At 44.5% G+C, this 19,063-nt stretch overlaps 1 protein-coding gene across 2 annotated transcripts in view; it reads right to left on the minus strand.

Moving 5' to 3' along the window:
* The window catches only part of LOC137524176 (uncharacterized), a 128,050-nt gene that overhangs the window by 69,020 nt on the left and 39,967 nt on the right, over window positions 1-19,063 (minus strand). The window contains exons 5-9 of one of the 2 annotated variants that reach the window (XM_068243754.1): window positions 15,858-15,965; window positions 14,894-15,238; window positions 10,197-10,538; window positions 2,199-2,699; window positions 310-651 (exon numbers count right to left, since the gene is read on the minus strand). In XM_068243754.1, the coding sequence (XP_068099855.1) occupies window positions 310-651; window positions 2,199-2,699; window positions 10,197-10,538; window positions 14,894-15,238; window positions 15,858-15,965 (1,638 nt within the window). The remainder of the gene's footprint in view (window positions 1-309; window positions 652-2,198; window positions 2,700-10,196; window positions 10,539-14,893; window positions 15,239-15,857; window positions 15,966-19,063) is intronic. The other variant, XM_068243756.1, reaches the window with a different exon arrangement.

Consider the following 19,063-nt stretch of genomic DNA (forward strand, 5'->3'; position numbering starts at 1 on the left):
GGAACAACAGCGATGGAAGGAGTCATGCTCCCACTGGCAGCAGCTGTAATCCGTCACCAGGGGGACATCTGTAGAGGGGGTGGCAGCCTCTAGTATGTAAGGCGCCTGTAGGCTCGTGCCTACTGTGCCTTATGGGAAATCCAGCCCTGCCTGTTTCCTGTATGATATGCTGCTGTTTCCTGTACAATGTGCTGCTGTTTTCTGTTCTATATGCTGCTGTTTCCTGTACAATGTGCTGCTATTTCCTATACTATATGCTACTGTTTCCTGTAAAATATGCAGCAATTTTATATACAATGCAATGCTCACCTTTCACACGTAATGGTCCTGTGTTTCTCTCTTTGGTCTTATCTGTACCAGGAAGGGTTACTCTGCAGATGAATTCTGTGCCATTGTCTGATGCCTGTACAGGCATTAAAGCCAGAAATGCGATATAAGTGTTAATAGACGTCTCATCTTTTCCAACACTTGGGATTTTCTTTGGATCATTGGCTGCATTAAAAAGTTCATCTGTAGATTTCTGTTTTACAAACCATTGAATATAGTCTCTACCAACCAGATAATTAGTGATTCTGCAGGAGAGTGTGACTTTGCAGCCTGTGGTCAGCTCTGGTACAGATATATTTTCCATTTCTGGTTCTGGCAGATTTCCTGTATAATGAAGCAAAGTTATAGCATGGTTAGCCTCTTGTCTAGTACCAACCAAGCTTCTGCCCATCTATCATTTGCAATATTTTTTTTTCTTTAGGAATATTGTGCCCGCAAACCATGGCATAGTAACTGTTGTCATCACCACTATCTACTGTCAAGCCAGTTGTCGACGTAGAGTGTTGCAGGGCATTTGTGCTAAGGTAGCTCATCTGTCCTACTGGCATGCTTCCAAGCATGACAATTCAGTGCCTAAGACTGGTCCTAATCATGTGATCTGGGTTTGCAACACTGAAATGGCACAGTGATGAGTCATAGAGAGACCCAGGCACTGGATGGGATAGGTAGGAGTGTACCAGCAAGAAAGGTAAGTTAACTTAAAGAGTAACTGTCAGGCTGCAGAAGCTAATTTAAACCTCTATTCTCCTGTGTTAAACAGTTTAGAAGGAAGCCCAAAAGCCATTAGTGAAGATAAAAATCTCAGTTACCTTTGATGTGTGCTTATCAGCAAGTCTGTTATAGACCCTAAGGATGCAAGCCGCATACTAAACTGCAAAGCATTCTGGGGCCCTCCCCTCGGCTGCTAATGAGATGTTATAGCAGCTTGTAATCAGTCCAGAGCGTAGCACTGATAAATCTCCGGGCAGAGTACACTGCAGGAGTCAGCTATTGTTCCTAGCCACATGGCTCATTAATATTCACTGCACACTGTGTTATTCAGTACGAGCTTTTCTGTGATCAGGAAGCAGGCAGGACATGACGACACATTTGGCAGAAAAACATGGAGCCTGCCATGAGCTGTCAGGAGCATCATTCTCTGCATATACTATATACAAATTCTGTGAAATCCAAACGTGGACAGTGAAATGCATATGTAATGTAAGTACAGCCAATCTTTAGCTACTGATATATGTGTTTATTTTCTCTGAGACCTTATACCTAACAGCTCCTCTTTAAAACTCTAACACGTTTAATTGCACTCTATGTTGGTTGGAGGTCTTGTGTCTGTAACAACTGGCTAGAAGGTAACAGAAGAGGGCTTCACAGAAGACAGAGGGCAACAGGAGACATATGGAAACAGGAGGAAGGAGACAACCAAGAAAATATGGAAACAGGAAGCATGGGGTAATATGAGGCATATTGAAATTGAAGACAGGACAACAGTAAGCATAGAAGCAAGGGGCAACATGAGGCATATAGAAACATAAGGCAGGAAGCATATGGAAACAGGAGGCTTATGGAACCAGGAGGCATATGGAAACAGAAGACAGAGAGAAACAAGAAGCATGTGGAAACAGGAGGCAAGAGGCAACAGGAGACATGTGGAACCAGATCCCAACCACCTGCAGACATAATGTTCAGGGCTCATTCACACAAACAACTTGGAGCTCAGTTTTCTCGCAGTTTTCCTGAAGAAAATTATTTATTTACTACCAAGAACACAAGTACTCAAGTTATTGTTCAATGCAACGGGCTATGTGAGGGCATATTAATAATAATCACAATAATCATAATTTTGTAATAGCCAGTGATCCCATGATGGAACTCACCATTCTGTGGAGTCTTTGGATCTACTCTTTGTGAGACAGGCATGGTTTCGGGAGTTACATGGCTGCTACTGTCCATCTCTTTTGTTTCTGGTGATGGTGCACCCTCCTTGTGTTCCTCTGGTGATGGTGCACCCTCCTTGTGTTCCTCTGGTGATGGTGCACCCTCCTTGTGTTCCTCTGGTGATGGACCACTCTCCTTGTGTTCCTCGGGTGATGGACCACTCTCCTTGTGTTCCTCCGGTGATGGTGTGCTCTCCTTGTGCTCTTTTAATAATGGTGGACTCTGCTCGAGTCCTACTGATAATGGTGGACTTGTCTTGAGTCCTGGAAATGGTGGACTCTCATTGTGTCCTTCTGATATTAGTGGACTTTCCTTTCCATCTGGCTCCGAGTCACCTTGTTTTACTGGAAATTGTAGCTCAGTAGGTTGGCTTATGGTACTCTGTGGACTTCGACTCTCCCGTATTTCAGTGTTCTGTTGCCTGGTGGGTGTACCACACACTAAAATGCCAATAACATATTGTTAGTGTTATAAAACCACTTAACATTTTTAATTTCTACCTTTCATTTATTCAGTATATGTAAAAAAATGCTTTAAGAAAAATTGCTACACCATACACTAACCAAGGGAAACAATTTGACATGCATATTACACACAATACACAGGGCATCATGGCAAATTCTAATCAAAGATTTAAAGGGACCTGGGCAGCAAATTGAACAAAAATATAATACAAACCTCCCTCTAAATGAGGTTTGTAAATGCAGTGGCGGAGAGCATTACTTACCTACAGTAGACTGCTCCCTACCTCCCCCCCCCCCCCCATTTATATGTTGGCCTCCATCTTGTCTGTCTGTCTGTCCATGCCAGGGGATGTAGGCCATTCATGTGATTCTACTTCTTGGCTGGGAGATGCCACTCAGAAGTGTAAATGTGAGTAGCAGAACTGTTACTCAAAGGCAGCAAGAGGACCTGAGATGGGGGCAAAGACAGTTTTGTGCGACCCTTTCTGGACAAAATGGGCATGGCCACGCATCAGAATGTGGGTGTGGTCATGGGTGAAGCCAAATGTACAAATGCTGTTTGGATAGCCAGATGTGCTCCCCTTCCTCCGTTTAGATAGCCAAATGTGACCCCCCTTTAGATTGCCAGTTGTGCCTCCCTTCCCATAGTTTAGGTAGCCAGATGTGCCGGCCTTATTCTGCTGCTGTTAATGCTTCTGCACTCCTCTGCAGAGGGAGGGAGAGAAGCAGGGGCTCTTCGGGCAGCCAGCGAGCTGCCTCTCACTCACTTGGGAGTGCAATGGCCATGCTCTGTGCCCCCTTACAGTGCTGCGCCCGGGGACATGTGTCCCCTCTTGCCCACCCATAGCTACGCCTCTGGATGGTGTGTATAAGCTGTGCAGCAGCAGTCTGGCCTCAGACACGCTGTAAGAATGAAGACCACATTGCTAGCTGGTAACATGACATGGATGACATCAGGAAATGCCACTTACAAAAGTTAATGTAAGTAGCAGAAGAATTAGGTAGTGGGAAAAGGAAGCCCTGAGATGGGGTAACAGGAAACTCTTGTGCCCGAAGTTTGGGTGCCGCCATAGGCGCCAATTGAAATACCGGCACTGAAGGGAAATGTGGGTGCCCACAGCGGCCGATAAATATCAAGACAAGACAAATAACATTTATATTGTGCTTTTCTCCTGGCAGACTCAATGCCCCAGGGCTGCAGCCACTAGGACGCGCTCTATAGGCAGTTACAGTGCTAAGGAGTCTAGCCTAAGGAATATAGGTGCAGCTTACTGAACAGGAAGAGCCAAGATTCCAACCCTGGTTTCCTGTGTCAGAGGCAGAGCCCTTCACCATTATATTATCCAGCCACTGCTGGTGCCCAAATTATCCCTCAATGCCAGTATTTCAATGGGCACCTATGACGGCGCACAAAAAATTTAAGTTTTTGTTGGGGGGGGGGGGTTGGTGATTGGCGGTGAGGGGATGGTTAGGGCTAACCATGGGTGGATGGGAGTGGGTGGTTAAAGTTAGGCGTGTGGAGGGATGTTTAAGGCTAGGCATGTGGGGGATGGTTAAGCTTAACTACGTGAGGACCCTGGGCTTAAACCCCCCTAGTGACCAGGCTATTTTTTTACAATTTAGGCCGCTGCAGCTTTAAGGCTCGCTGCAGGGCCCTACAACACAGCACACAAGTGATTCCCCCACCTCTTTTCTTCCCACCAACAGAGCTTTCTGTTGGTGGGCTGTGATCAATCCTGGAATGTTTATTTCTTTTTGTATAAATATGTATCTGTTTATTTTTTTAACGACTTAAGTACCAGCAGTCTCTGCACCCTTAAAGAGAATCTGTATTGTTAAAATCACACAAAAGTAAACATACCAGTGCGTTAGGGGACATCTCCTATTACCCTCTGTCACAACTTCGCCGCTCCCCGCCGCATTAAAAGTAGTCAAAAACAGTTTTAAAAAGTTTGTTTGTAAACAAACAAAATGGCCACTAAAACAGGAAGTAGGTTGATGTACAGCATGTCCACACATAGCAGGCTGTATACACCCTTCCTTTTGAATCTCAAGAGATCATTTGTCTGTTTCTTTCCCCCTCCATCTCACTGAAGAGTTACAAGCTGATTGTTTGTTTACTTTTGCAGACAGCTCTGCCGGGTTGTCTGTAATTCTGCAGTATGTGATTCATCAGTATATGAACAGAGGATTTATCCAGCTTGTAAAAGATAAGAGAGCAGAGAAAAGCTGGCTTATGTAAATAACACACACACACAGGGGAGTGTGCATAGAGGGGGCATGCATAGCAGATCACACTGAAGAGTTGGCAGCCTTCCAGACACAGGATGACAAGTCCGACAGGGGAAAGATAAGCTGATTTATTACAGAGATGGTGATAGTAGAAAGTGCTGCAGTAAGCCAGAGCACATTATAATAGGTTTAGGAACTTGTAGTATGGTAGAAAACACAATGACATTTTTGTTACAGAGTCCCTTTAAGGACCAGAGACCGCTGGTACAAGAACAACGGAATCCTGACAAATTGCCGCGCATACCCACCGCAACCGCCATTATCGCCGCACGCCGGGATCCTCAGGTCATAGACTCTACTGTCTCTATGACGGCAGAGTCATGTAAGCCGGTCAGGAGCCGCTTTCATTGGCTTCTGACTGTGTCTATCAATGTAAGCCAATGGGAGCGGCTAACATTGATAGATATGGCCAGGAGCCAATGAAATCGGTTCCTGATCGGCTCACATGGCTCTGTCGTCATAGAGACAGGCAGAGCCAGTGATCTGTGATGAGACACGTCGGGGATTCAGCGGCGAGATCGGCGGGGAGCGACAGAAATGGCGGATACGCGCTGCGGGCGGTGATTGAAATCTACGTCCTGCCAGTCAGGAGCCCACCAAAACAGGGCGTAGATTTCAATCACTGCGGTACTAAAGCAGTTAAATATATTTTGCTATTTATTTTTTATCCTATGACAGCGGATCGCTTCTCTGCCTCCCCAGGGGACAGCCATGTCACACGCCTGTCCCCAGTACAGTGCTGCCGTGGATCACAGCATTGTACAGTGTAAATAGATGGCGGTTTCGCCATCTAACAGTCTCCTAGTGGCGAATGCCGCTTCGTCATCCAAGTAGAGATGCAGGCGCATCGGCGAGCACGATCTCCTGCAAATCCCCGCCCCAGGACTTTACACTGATCGGCATTAGGTGGTCCTGGGGCTGCCGCCACGACCACGCCCATCGGCATGACACAGTCCTGTAGTAGTTAAGCTTGGGTTGGGAGGTTAAGGTTAGGCTTGTGGGGGGATGGTTAAAGAAAACCTGTAATGAAAAAAACCTCCCCAGGGGGCAATTACCTCGGGTGAGGGAAGCCTCCGGATCCTATTGAGGCTTCCCCCATCCTCCTCGGTCCCACAACGATGGCGATAAAGCTCCCCGAACAGCAGGGATGTAAATATTTACCTTACCGGCTCCAGCGCAGGTGCAGTATCGGCTCTCCGCTCGGAGACCGGCAGAAATAGCCGATTGCTGTTGGGCCGCTCTACTGCGCAGGTGCAAGTCTCCTGTGCCTGCACAGTAGAGCGGACCCGACAGAGTTCAGCTATTTTCGCCTATCTCCGTGTGGAGAGCCGCAACAGCGCCCCGGCTGGAGCCAGGAAAGGTAAATAAATCAGCGCTTATCAGGCTTGTCGAGGAAGGATTCTGGGACACTTCGGGGGAGCCAGCGCTGGACTGCCTGCAGCTGCAGGGGAGAAGGAAGCCTCATTGGGACCCTGAGGCTTCCCCCTCCCGAGGTAAGTACCCTCCAGGGGAGCTTTTTTTTGTTACAGGTTCTCTTTAAGGTTAGGCGTAGGGGGATGGTTAAAATTAGGCATGTAGGGGGATGGTTAAGATTGAGCTTGAGTTGGGTGGTTAAGGTTAGGCGTTGGCGGTGGGTGGTTAAGGTTAGTCCTAGGGGTGGGTGGTTAAGGCTAGGCGCCCAGAGGGGTGGTTAAGGTTAGGCATCACTAGTGTGAAGGTTCAGTATGAGGATAGGCTTAAGTTTAGCACCACAAAGAAATTGGTATTTAACATCCATACTTTACAATCATTTTAATAGTAGAATACGGGTAAATATACCAATATTCTCCTACCGGCTTTTCTGGACGCCCACATTTTCAGACACCCTTTTCTGATGTATGTCAGCGTGTGTCAGCTCAGTAGCAGCAGTCTGGCTTTTATACACGGAGTGAGTAAGAATTAAGACCACATTGCTAGCTTGCAGCATGAAATGTATGACATCATCAATGCCAGCCATCAAACTGACAATAAGTAGCCGAAACATTAACCCAAGGCAGAGAAGAACAGAAAAAGATTGGCTCTTGGGTGCATACAAAAATTATCTTTATTGATTCAAAATTCCATGAGTCAGTGACATTTGTGACAGAGGGGGCTTATATTTGCTAGTAGCCCACCTTTCATTCAGTTTTTAAAAAGTAAGGTGATTGATATTACGATGTGATAGTCGTAATCCGTTGTCTGTGACCACTCCCCCAGCAGCTTTGAAGGGTTTTTCAGACAGAACACTGCATGCTGGGCAAGAAAACTCTGATGACATGCTGTGCCTATTGTGGGCAGATGTCAAGCCTATAAACCAAAAACTGTATGCCTAGACATGCCTCATCAGCGCCGCCAACAAATGGCTATGGCCCGGCGGCGGTTTTTCCCTTCCCTGGTACTACCACAGCTCCTGTGCCTGAATATACGTTCTTGCCAATGTAATCTCTCCCACTAATTAGCCACACCTCCTCTGCCTGAATACATGTCCCAGGCAATGTGATCTTTTGAACTAACAAGCCACACCTCCTGTGCCTGAATATTTGCCACACCTGAAGCCTTCCAACTGGAAATGAAGCATTTTTAAAAACTTACAGCAGCAAAGATGTCCTTACTGCAATAGAACTTAAAAGAATACTGGCGGGGTCGAGGGAAAATGAGTTGAACTTACCCGGGGCTTTTAATGGTCTCCGGCAGACATCCTGTGCCTGCGCAGCCACTCCCCAATGTTTCGGCCCCCGCCTCCGGTTCACTTCTGGAATTTCAGACTTTGGAGTCTGAAAACCACTGTGCCTGCGTTGCCGTGTCCTCAATTCCGCTGATGTCACCAGGAGCGTACTGCGCAGGCACAGACCATACTGGGCCTGCGCAGTATGCTCCTGGTGACATCAGCAGGAGCGAGTACACAGCAACACAGGCGCAGTGGTTTTCAGACTTTAAAGTCTGAAATTCCAGAAGCGAACCGGAGGCGGGGCCGAAGCATCGGTGAGTGGCTGCGCGGGCACAGGATGTCTGCGGCGGACCGTTAGAAGCCCCGGGTAAGTTCAACTCATTTTCCCCCGACCCCCCTACAGTATCCCTTTAAAAATAATACAGCACAAAAAAACAAAACAATAATACCATGTTAAATTAGATGTAAACTAGGAAACACAAAAACATATCTGACCATGACCAAAACTCAAGCAAATTGGTCAAAGTATATCAGTATATATCCTATACAATATGCTAATACTACTTCCTATACCAGACTTTCTCAACCAGGGTTCCTTGAGTACTCTGCAGGGGTTCCTTGGCATTTCCCCCATCGTGGGTGTTGAGGGAAGTAGGATAGAGTGCACACTACAATAGGGGGTATTGTAAAAAGAAGCACTAAATTGGGGGTCAGAATAATAATGAGCACATTAATAAAAGGTACTAGAATAAAGAGATTATAATGAAGGGCACTGTAAATAATACCTAAACGGCCACACCAGCTTTTAAAAACCATGCCACCTGCAAAATAAATTTAGTGGTTCCTTGAGATCCAAAAATTACTTGCAGGGGTTCCTTTTGATCCAAAAAAGTATTTGAAGGGTTCCTCCATGGTAAAAAAAGGTTGAGAAAAGCTGTTGTATACAGTAATGCAGTTATTTACTGTATAATATGCTGCTATTTCCTGTAAAGTGTTCTGCTATTTCTTTCACTTTATGCTATTTCCTGTACAATGTGCTGCTGTTTCCTGTACAATATGCTGCTGTTTCCTGTACTACATGATGCTGTTTCCTGTACAATATGCTGCTGTTTCCTGTACAATTTGCTGCTTTTTCCCATACAATATGCTGCTGTTTCCTATACAATGCCCTGCTGTTTCCTGTACAATATGCTGCTGTTTCCTGTACAATATGCTGCTATTTCCTGTACAATGTGCTACTGTTTCCTGTACAATATGCTGCTGTTTCCTGTACAATATGCTGCTTTTCCAGTACAATATGCCTCTATTTCCTGTACAATATGTCTCCATTTCCTGTACAATATGCTACTGTTTCCTGTAAAATATGTCTCTATTTCCTTTACAATATGCTATTGTTTCCTGTACAATATGCTGCTGTTTCTGGTACAATGCACTGTTTTTCTGTATAATATGCTGCTGTTTCCTGTATAGTGCGCTGCTGTTTCCTGTTTAATATGCCGCAATGCCCTGTACAATATGCTGCTGCTTCCTGTACAATATGCTGCTCTTTTCTGTACAACATGCTGCTGTTTCCTGCACAATATGCTGCTGATTCCTGTACAGTATGCTGCTATTTCCTGTACAATGTGCTGCTGTTTCCTGTACAATATGCTGCTGTATCATGTACATTATGCTGCTGTATCATGTACATTATGCTGCTGTTTACTGTACAATGTGCTGCTGTTTCCTGTACAATATGCTGCTGTTTCCTGTACTACATGATGCTGTTTCCTGTACAATATGCTGCTGTTTCCTGTACAATTTGATGCTTTTTCCCATACAATATGCTGCTGTTTCCTATACAATGCCCTGCTGTTTCCTGTACAATATGCTGCTGTTTCCTGTACAATATGCTGCTATTTCCTGTACAATGTGCTGCTGTTTCCTGTACAATATGCTGTTTTTTCCAGTACAATATGCCTCTATTTCCTGTACACTATCTCTCTATTGCCTGTAAAATATGCTATTGTTTCCTGTACAATATGTCTCTATTTCCTGTGCAATATGCTACTGTTTCCTGTACACTATGCTGCTGTTTCCTGTACAATGTGCTGCTGTTTCCTGTAAAATTATGCTGCTGTTTCCTGTACCATATGCTTCTGTTTCCTGTACAATATGCTGCTGTTTCCTATACAATGTCCTGCTGTTTCCTGTACAATATGCTGCTGTTTCCTGTACAGTATGCTGCTGTTTATTGTGCAATGTCCTGCTGTTTCCTGTACAATATGCTGCGGTTTCCTGTACGATATGCTGCAGCATCTTGTACAATATTCTGCTGTTTCCTGTACAATGTGCTGCTGTTTCCTGTACAATGTGCTGCTGTTTCCTGTACAATGTGCTGCTGTTTCCTGTACAATGTGCTGCTGTTTCCTGTACAATATGCTGCTGTTTCCTGTACAATATGCAGCTGTTTCCTGCACAATATGCTGCTGTTTCCCATACAATGTTGTGCTCACCTTTCACACTTATTGGTCCTGTGCTTCTCTCTATGGGCTGAGCTAAGCCGGGAAGGGTTACTCTGCAGATGAATTCTGTGCCATTGTCTGATTCCTGTACAGGCAATAAAGCCAGGAATGCCGTGTAATTTTTACTGGATATGTCATCACTTCCAACACTTGGGATTTTGTTTGGATCATAGGTTGCAATAATAGGTTGATCTGTAGAGTTCCGTTTTATATACCAATCCACAGTGTGTACACCAACCACATGGTTAGTGATTCTACAGGAGAGTGTGGCATTGCAGCCTGTGACCAGCTCTGGCACAGATATATCTTCCATCCGTAGTTCTGTCAGATTTCCTGTATAATGAAGTAAATTGTAGCAGAATCAGGCTCTTGTCTATTGTCAACCAAGTTTATCTACCATTTGCAATGTTAGATCTTAAAGGAATGATCCGCGGTAAAATAAAAAAAAAGTTTCACTTACCCGGGGCAGCCGTCCTGTGCCCCCGCCGCAGCTCCGATGGCTCCCGGTCCTCTTCGCCGGTAAGTGGAACTTTTTTTTTTATTTTACCGCGGATCATTCCTTTAACTATTCTGAATATTTTGGTGGCAAACAATGGTGTAGGAACAGGGTTTATGGGGGTTCATTCACTTAACAGTGGTCTTTTTAGAAAATCACTTGCCCATCCAAAACAGGAGGTAATTACGGTTATGCAGGTTGGAGTAAGCATAATATGTCTCCCACAATCCATCACTGCTGAATATGTAAATTACCCATTGTTGTCCTTGAAAGCTAGCCACACCTCCACAACCGCTGGAATGCAATGATGGGTCAGCTTGTTAATATTGCAGAGCCAAAATAATCCAACATGAATACACACTGCTTCGGATTGGTTGATCCTCAGATTAACGTCTGCATAGGGATACCAGGAGCTGATTGGTCTCCCACCACAGGTGACTTGGCCATGTGATTGGTTTATTTTCCATAGAGAGTATGTATAAAAGGAGAGTTGTGTGTTACACTTGTAAGACATATGACATGGCTTGATAAAGGAGGTTCGCTCTTCCAAACTTTGCCTTTATTGACATATACAGTGGTGTGAAAAACTATTTGCCCCCTTCCTGATTTCTTATTCTTTTGCATGTTTGTCACACTTAAATGTTTCTGCTCATCAAAAACTGTTAACTATTAGTCAAAGATAACATAATTGAACACAAAATGCAGTGTTAAATGATGTTTTTTATTATTAAGTGAGAAAAAAAACTCAAAACCTACATGGCCCTGTGTGAAAAAGAAATTGCCCCCTGAACCTAATAACTGGTTGGGCCACCCTTAGCAGCAATAACTGCAATCAAGCGTTTGCGATAACTTGCAACAAGTCTTTTACAGCGCTCTGGAGGAATTTTGGCCCACTCATCTTTGCAGAATTGTTGTAATTCAGCTTTATTTGAGGGTTTTCTAGCATGAACCGCCTTTTTAAGGTCATGCCACAACATCTCAATAGGATCCAGGTCAGGACTTTAACTAGGCCACTCCAAAGTCTTCTTTTTGTTTTTCTTCAGCCATTCAGAGGTGGATTTGCTGGTGTGTTTTGGGTCATTGTCCTGCTGCAGCACCCAAGAACACTTCAGCTTGAGTTGACGAACAGATGGCCGGACATTCTCCTTCAGGATTTTTTGGTAGACAGTAGAATTCATGGTTCCATCTATCACAGCAAGCCTTCCAGGTCCTGAAGCAGCAAAACAACCCCAGACCATCACACTACCACCACCATATTTTACTGTTGGTATGATGTTCTTTTGCTAAAATGCTGTGTTACTTCTACGCCAGATGTAACAGGACACGCACCTTCCAAAAAGTTCAACTTTTGTCTCGTCGGTCCACACGGTATTTTCCCAAAAGTCTTGGCAATCATTGAGATGTTTTTTAGCAAAATTGAGACGAGCCTTAATGTTCTTTTTGCTTAAAAGTGGTTTGTGCCATGGATATCTGCCATGCAGGCTGTTTTTGCCCAGTCTCTTTCTTATGGTGGAGTTGTGAACACTGACCTTAATTGAGGCAAGTGAGGCCTGCAGTTCTTTAGATGTTGTCCTGGGGTCTTTTGTGGCCTCTCTGATGAGTTTTCTCTGCGATCTTGGGGTAATTTTGGTCGGCCGGCCACTCCTGGGAAGGTTCATCACCATGTTCCATGGTTTTGCCATTTGTGGATAATGGCTCTCACTGTGATTCGCTGGAGTCCCAAAGCTTTAGAAATGGCTTTATAACCTTTACCAGACAGATAGATCTCAATTACAGTACTTTTGTTCTCATTTGTTCCTGAATTTCTTTGGATCTTGGCATGATGTCTAGCTTTTGAGGTGCTTTTGGTCTACTTCTCTGTGTCAGATAGCTCCTACTTAAGTGATTTCTTGATTGAAACAGGTGTGGCAGTAATCAGGCCTGGGGGTGACTACAGAAATTGAACTCAGGTGTGATAAACCACAGTTAAGTTATTTTTTAACAAGGGGGGCAATTACTTTTTCACACAGGGCCATGTAGATTTGGAGGTTTTTCTTCTTACTAAATAATAAAAACCATCATTTAAAACTGCATTTTATGTTCAATTATGTTATCTTTGACTAATAGTTAACGGTTTTTGATGAGCAGAAACATTTAAGTGTGACAAACATGCAAAATAATAAGAAATCAGGAAGGGGGCAAATAGTTTTTCACACCACTGTAAGTCTGAAGTGAAAGAGCAATTACTGAACACATGGTGACCTACTTTATATGGTTGTGAATAATGTGAACTTGAAAGGGGGTGAATAGCCCTCAAACTCAGAAAACAATCGGTTCTTGCGTTATATATATATTGGGCAATAGAGTTCACCTCTAACACATACACGCCAGTACGCAGTGGGCCTGTAACTTAAGTTTTAAACTTAGCAAAGGAGAGCGAAAAAAAAAAAAGAACCTAGGTCCGGCCTCACTTAAAAATATACAAAGTTTATTGTGTGAAGTGAGGCTGACAGCTGTTCAGCAAAAAATATATATATATATATGAATAAGTCAGCTGTCAGCCTCAATTCACATTTATTTTTGTGTGTTGGACAAATATCTAGCTAGTCAGATATCCAATATCCTATGTGCATTGACTACTCAGTCAGGACATGCTCTATAGGCATAGAGTGAGCATGGCAGCAGTGTGTATATGTGGTGCGTGTGTGAGTGGGGGCAGATCCCTCTATATTCTTTGACGCTTCTCCAATTCTTTTGAGTGTTTTTAATTGTGTGTTTTTCATTATGCCTTGAGATTGTCCACAATAAACTTTGTAGATTTTTTTCCGGTAAGTGAAGCCTGAGCTAACTTCTTTTTTGCGTTCTCTCCTACTGTGAATAACGTGAAGCCAGCAAAAGTCTACTGTGAAAGTAGAGACTTGCATAAGTTGCACTTTTTAATATGGGAGGAGTGACACTACTCACAGGAACCTTTTTTTTTATAAAGCAGCAGTACTGGGTGAACATACTGTACTTACATTGTCACGGCTCCGCTCTCTTCTCTGCGCTCTGCAGTACACCAGCATCCCTCTGTAAGGCCCCCGCAGTCATGTGACACGCATCAGGGCCTCACAGAGAAACGTTGGTGCAGGCTGCTGTGCTGCAGAATGAAGAGGAGAGAGCGGCACCTTGGCAACATAATTATGTGCACAGTACGTTGCTGCTCTGCATTAAAGTAAATCTGAAGTGAAAATAAAAACATAAAACAGATACTCACCTGAGGAGAAGGAAGGCTCTGGGTCCTGTAGAGCCTTCCTGTTCTCCTCACGGCCCTCGCATTCCGGTGCTGGATTCAAAATCTCCCACCACAGGAGGCTTCGGCTCCTGAAGTTAGGTGGCTCTGTACTGCACATGTGCGAAACAGCGTGCTTGTGCATGCACAGTGTGGAGCCGCCCGAACGCTCCCGAAGACTTCCAAAGCTCCTGAAGTTTTCCAAAAACTTCTGATTGGTCGGAGACTGCTAACAGGCGAGCCAGTGCTGCAATACGGGCACCTTGAGGAGCCTTCCCTCTCCTCAGGTGAGTATCTGTTTTTTGATTTATTTATTACTTCAGACTCCCTTTAAGGGTGAGAGGGAGAGGTTTATATTTATAGTTTTGGTCCATTATTCACTGCCAATTTGTGCTGAAACGGGCCCCCGCTGTGTCGTGCGGCGGTAACGTGTGCATGAAAATGCATTTGTGTACGCTTTGGCATGTGTGAAAGAACCCTAATTTGACATGAAATCACTAGCGATAAAGTATTCCTGGATGCATTGCGTCGCAACTCTCGGGAGTGTTTTCTCAACTATGAAACAATAATTTCCATTCTGTATCTTGTTGCCTTGACAAAGGGGACCCTACGGGGCCCCGAAATGACTTGTTGGTGTATGGAGTGGATTTGTGTCACGATACTTGAATACATTTGGAACTTGGTTCATCCAGTGTGCAGACCTTTTGGATTATTTTTTTCAACTAGGGACGGTACCATGAAAGTCAATGGACTTTCATGTTACCGTGCGTGGCACACTCAATGCGGACAGCACTGCACATAAGTGTGAAATGACCCTTAGTCCAAGCCAGTTTGTTTTAATTGTCTTCTAAACTTATAACTGAAATATCAGTTGAATTATCTTTTTTAAACAAATAATAACAGTAAACAGAAGCCATGGATTGATTATCATAAGCTTCTTACCAGGCATAGGGCTGCAGATATACGTTCTCTCCATGTTCTCTCCTCTATGGGTATATCTACAGATGAGGGTTACGTCTCTGTGCTGGACCACATCTGGTGTGAATGTTAGTGTAGATGAAAGCTGTGCTCCATCTCTCTGTGATGTGACCTTATACTGTGTACCCAGAAGCCTCTCCTCTTCCTCGGGATCTCCAGGTGACTTTGGGACCTCACTGAGACGCCCATCTCTTTTCTCCAGCCAAGTCACAGTTGTGTGTGCTGTGCAGCCAATCGCAATGCAGGACAGAGCAGCTTTCTGTCCAGCAACCATCTTAGCGGGACCTTCAATATCCATTACTGTGAAATCTGTAAATTATTATAGGAAAGGGGGGACATGAGAAATAAGAGTAACAATGGTCATTAAGACCAAACAGGCCTGACTCTGAGGCCCAGATTACAACTGAGAATTAGAGAAACTTAAAATAAACATGATCAAAAAAATAAATATAAAAAATAAGCAAACATTAATCATTTCAATATTATGCAGGAGAACAGAGGCGCCAAAAGGATAAAAGGAAGCTAAATGAGCTTAAAAACCAAATTCTTGGTAAATAGAGGAGGTAGTGGTGGACTTACCTCCTCCAAGTAGACACACAACGACTGTAGTAAAGACAGTCAATATATTTTGTTTATGAACTCCAAATATGCAACACGTTTCGCAGGTTTGATCCTGCTTCATCAGGCAATAACAACGGAGCAATAGCATATGTGGTCAGTAGAAGAGCCAGGCACCTCTGTTAATTAATTAATCATTTCAAGAGTGAATTTTACAATAAATATCAAAAAGCAGAAGTCCTTAGGTTCACGGAGGACAATCCCAAATTTGAATACATCATTCACATTTTGAACAATTCACAGGCACACTGCTAAAGTTTTTAGTGCTTTCAACTATTTCCTTTAGAATCTACAAGTTTCAGTGTTTTACCTTCATTAGTTTGTTGTCGCCTGAACCAGAAGATACTCATCACGGCTGCAATTACTGAGCATACTGCTAGGACAGAGCAGAAAATAATGGCCACAGTATACGACTCTTCTACGGAATAACAAAAAAAAAAATATTATTATAATACTTTCTTGTATCGCTAAATTACTAACATTTTTTGACATTCTCTACAATAAATTAAGGGTATATATATATATAGCAAGCTTGAAATTCAGTAGAATCCCAGTTATCCAAAACTCAACTGTCTCAACCAAACAGCACAAATTCCTGGCGGTACCCACAGTGGTGAAGACCAACTTCTTAGACTGTTTGTGGGCTCTGCTGTGCTTAAAGACTGGATTTAATACAGAGTTCATGCTATGTATTTGGTGTATAGCACTGTATTAGTTGGACCTTTCTTGAGCTTGGAGTCTCATGCAACAACAAGGCACATGTAAGATCCGGTGGCCGCTCATGGCGGCGGAACGCCGAGACCAACGCTGAGGCGCAAACCTCTGGGTCTCGGCCTGTCTCTGACGTCACTGGAGCGCATGGTGCTCAGCTTCCATTGGATAAGCATCGAACGCGCTCTCAGTAGGCGCTCCACCGCTGTAAAAATGAACCACGTGTGTCCATTGCATGTCAGCCTCCCTGCTGACACACTCTCTGTTGATTGGTTACTTTGGATTCCTTTACTTTCTGATTGGTTAGTCCTTGTATAACTGTAAGGTGAGTGCCCTCTGTCATCGCCCGTGATAGCCTATGCTGGGCTTGTTGCTGAGATTGCGCTCACCAAGCTGCTTGTCTTGCTGCCGACTTGTGTCTGTCTCTTGACCAAGCTTCTTTCAGATTGGATTACCTGTTACTGACCCGGCTTGAATCTGATCACGCTTCTATTGGATTACCTGTTACCGACCCGGATTGAACCTGACCACGCTTCTATTGGATTACCTGTTGCCGACCCAGCTAGTATTCCCTTTACTGCCGCCTGGACCGACCCTGGCTCGTTTGACCATGCATCTGTCCAGTGATTACTCATAATCTGCTAAACTGCTATCGCCTGGATTGCCTCAATCTATAAGCCTCAGATAAGGTTAGAGAAACCGAGAGCCCAATATAGTGTAGTAAGTTCAGCAAAAAATTAGTAAAGATAATAAGTGAGAAGAGTATACTCACAAACGTGGGTTACCACAAAGGCAACCACTATATAGGCAGGTGAGGAGATTAGACCTGTCCTCACTCAGGATTAAGAAGTCGCTCTCTGTAGATCAGAAAAGGGGTAGATCACCCCACCACCAGGGGTGGACACGGTACAGTAAACGGAGAACAGAGGCGCCAGCAAGGTAAAAGTGGATAAAACCTTTAAAATTTGCTTGGAGGAAGCGGTGGACTTACCTCCATAAAGCAGACACAAAAGACTGTATAATAGTAATCACATTTATTGTATAGTACCCCAAAAGTGCAACGCGTTTCGCAGGCAACGCCCGCTTCATCAGGCAATAAACGTGGGGACAAACAGAATTTCAGCAGTAGCAGGAGTAGCGCCTCAGTGAGGCTGAAATTCTGCTGAAATTCTGTTTGTCCCCACGTTTATTGCCTGATGAAGCGGGCGTTGCCTGCGAAACGCGTTGCACTTTTGGGGTACTATACAATAAATGTAATTACTATTATACAGTCTTTTGTGTCTGCTTTATGGAGGTAAGTCCACCGCTTCCTCCAAGCAAATTTTAAAGGTTTTATCCACTTTTACCCTGCTGGCGCCTCTGTTCTCCGTTTACTATAAGCCTCAGATGACTATTCAGTATACTGTGTTTACGTTTTTCCTTGCTTTGTTTGGTGATTGATGTCTGTCAGTTTGTATGCTACACCTGCCAGCAGGGTTTTGTAGTTTGCATTAGGCAGGAGGGGTTCCTTTGAAAAAGGCGCCTGAGCTGCCTGTATGAAAAGGGCACCTCCATACACATCAATGCTATTTCTGCAAATATCGGTTACAAGGTGGTGGAAAAAAAGGGCACCCGAGTTTTGATATCGGCTACAAGCGGACGCCCCTTTGTAGCCCACATTTTTTCTGCTACAAGGTTTTCGGCTACAGTAGGGCACTCCTTTGTAGCCCATTTTTTTTTCGGCTACAAGGTTTTCGGCTACAGTAGGGCACCCCTTTGTAGCCCATATTATTTATTCAGCTACAAGGTTTTCGGCTACAAAGTTTTTGATTCTGCTACAAAAGGGCGCCCCTTTGTAGCCCATATTTTTTATTCGGCTACAAGGTTTTTGATTCTGCTACCAAAGGGCGCCCCTTTGTAGCCCATATTTTTTATTCAGCTACAAGGTTTTTGGCTACAAGGTTCTTGATTTAGCTACAAAAGGGCACCCTTTTAAACCCTAGATTTTTGATTCGGGGGTGCAGGGGGGTTAGGATTAGGCCTCACAAGCAGGGATGTCTAAGGGTTAGGCACCACCAGGGGAGTCTTAGGGTTAGGCACCACCAGGGTAGTCTTTGGGTTAGGCACCACCTGGGAGGTCTTAGGGTTAGGCACCACCTGGGAGGTCTTAGGGTTAGGCACCACCTGGGGGGGTCTTAGGTTTAGGCACCACCTTGGGGGTCTTAGGGTTAGGCACCACCAGGGGGGTTAGGGGAGTGTTCTTTGTGAGAGTAGGGAGAAGTTAGGTCATAGTAATCCCCAGGGGCTTTCTTAGGGTTTAGGCACTACCAGGGAGGGGTTAGCGTTAGGCACCACCAGGGGGGGTTAGGGTTAGGCACCACCAGGGGGGTTAGGGTTAGGCACCACCAGGGGAGGACTCTGTGTGAGATCAGGGAGAAGTTAGGTCATAGTAATAACTTTTCTCAGCTATATCCAGCGGTCTTTTATAGCCCAACAAATTTTGCCTATAACAGCATCCTTTTTATAAACTAAAACTAGCTTTTTCGGCTACACCAGGAGCCTTTTGTAGCCAAATTTGGCATATATGGGCTACACCAGGTGCCCTTCGCAGCTGAATTTGGCATATAGGCTACACCGGGCGCCCTCTGTAGCCGGATTTGGCATATATATTGGCACTCCAGCTGTGATAAAACTCCAAATCTCATCATGCCTCTGCCTCCCCGAGTTATGCTTAGAGCTGTCAGAGTATTGCAATGGCTCATGGGACTTGTAGTTCCACCACAGCTGGAGTGCCAAGGTTAGCCATCACTGGTACATGGGCTACAC

This window comes from Hyperolius riggenbachi, chromosome 7, assembly GCF_040937935.1.
Source record: "Hyperolius riggenbachi isolate aHypRig1 chromosome 7, aHypRig1.pri, whole genome shotgun sequence".
Taxonomy (NCBI): Eukaryota; Metazoa; Chordata; class Amphibia; order Anura; family Hyperoliidae; genus Hyperolius; species Hyperolius riggenbachi.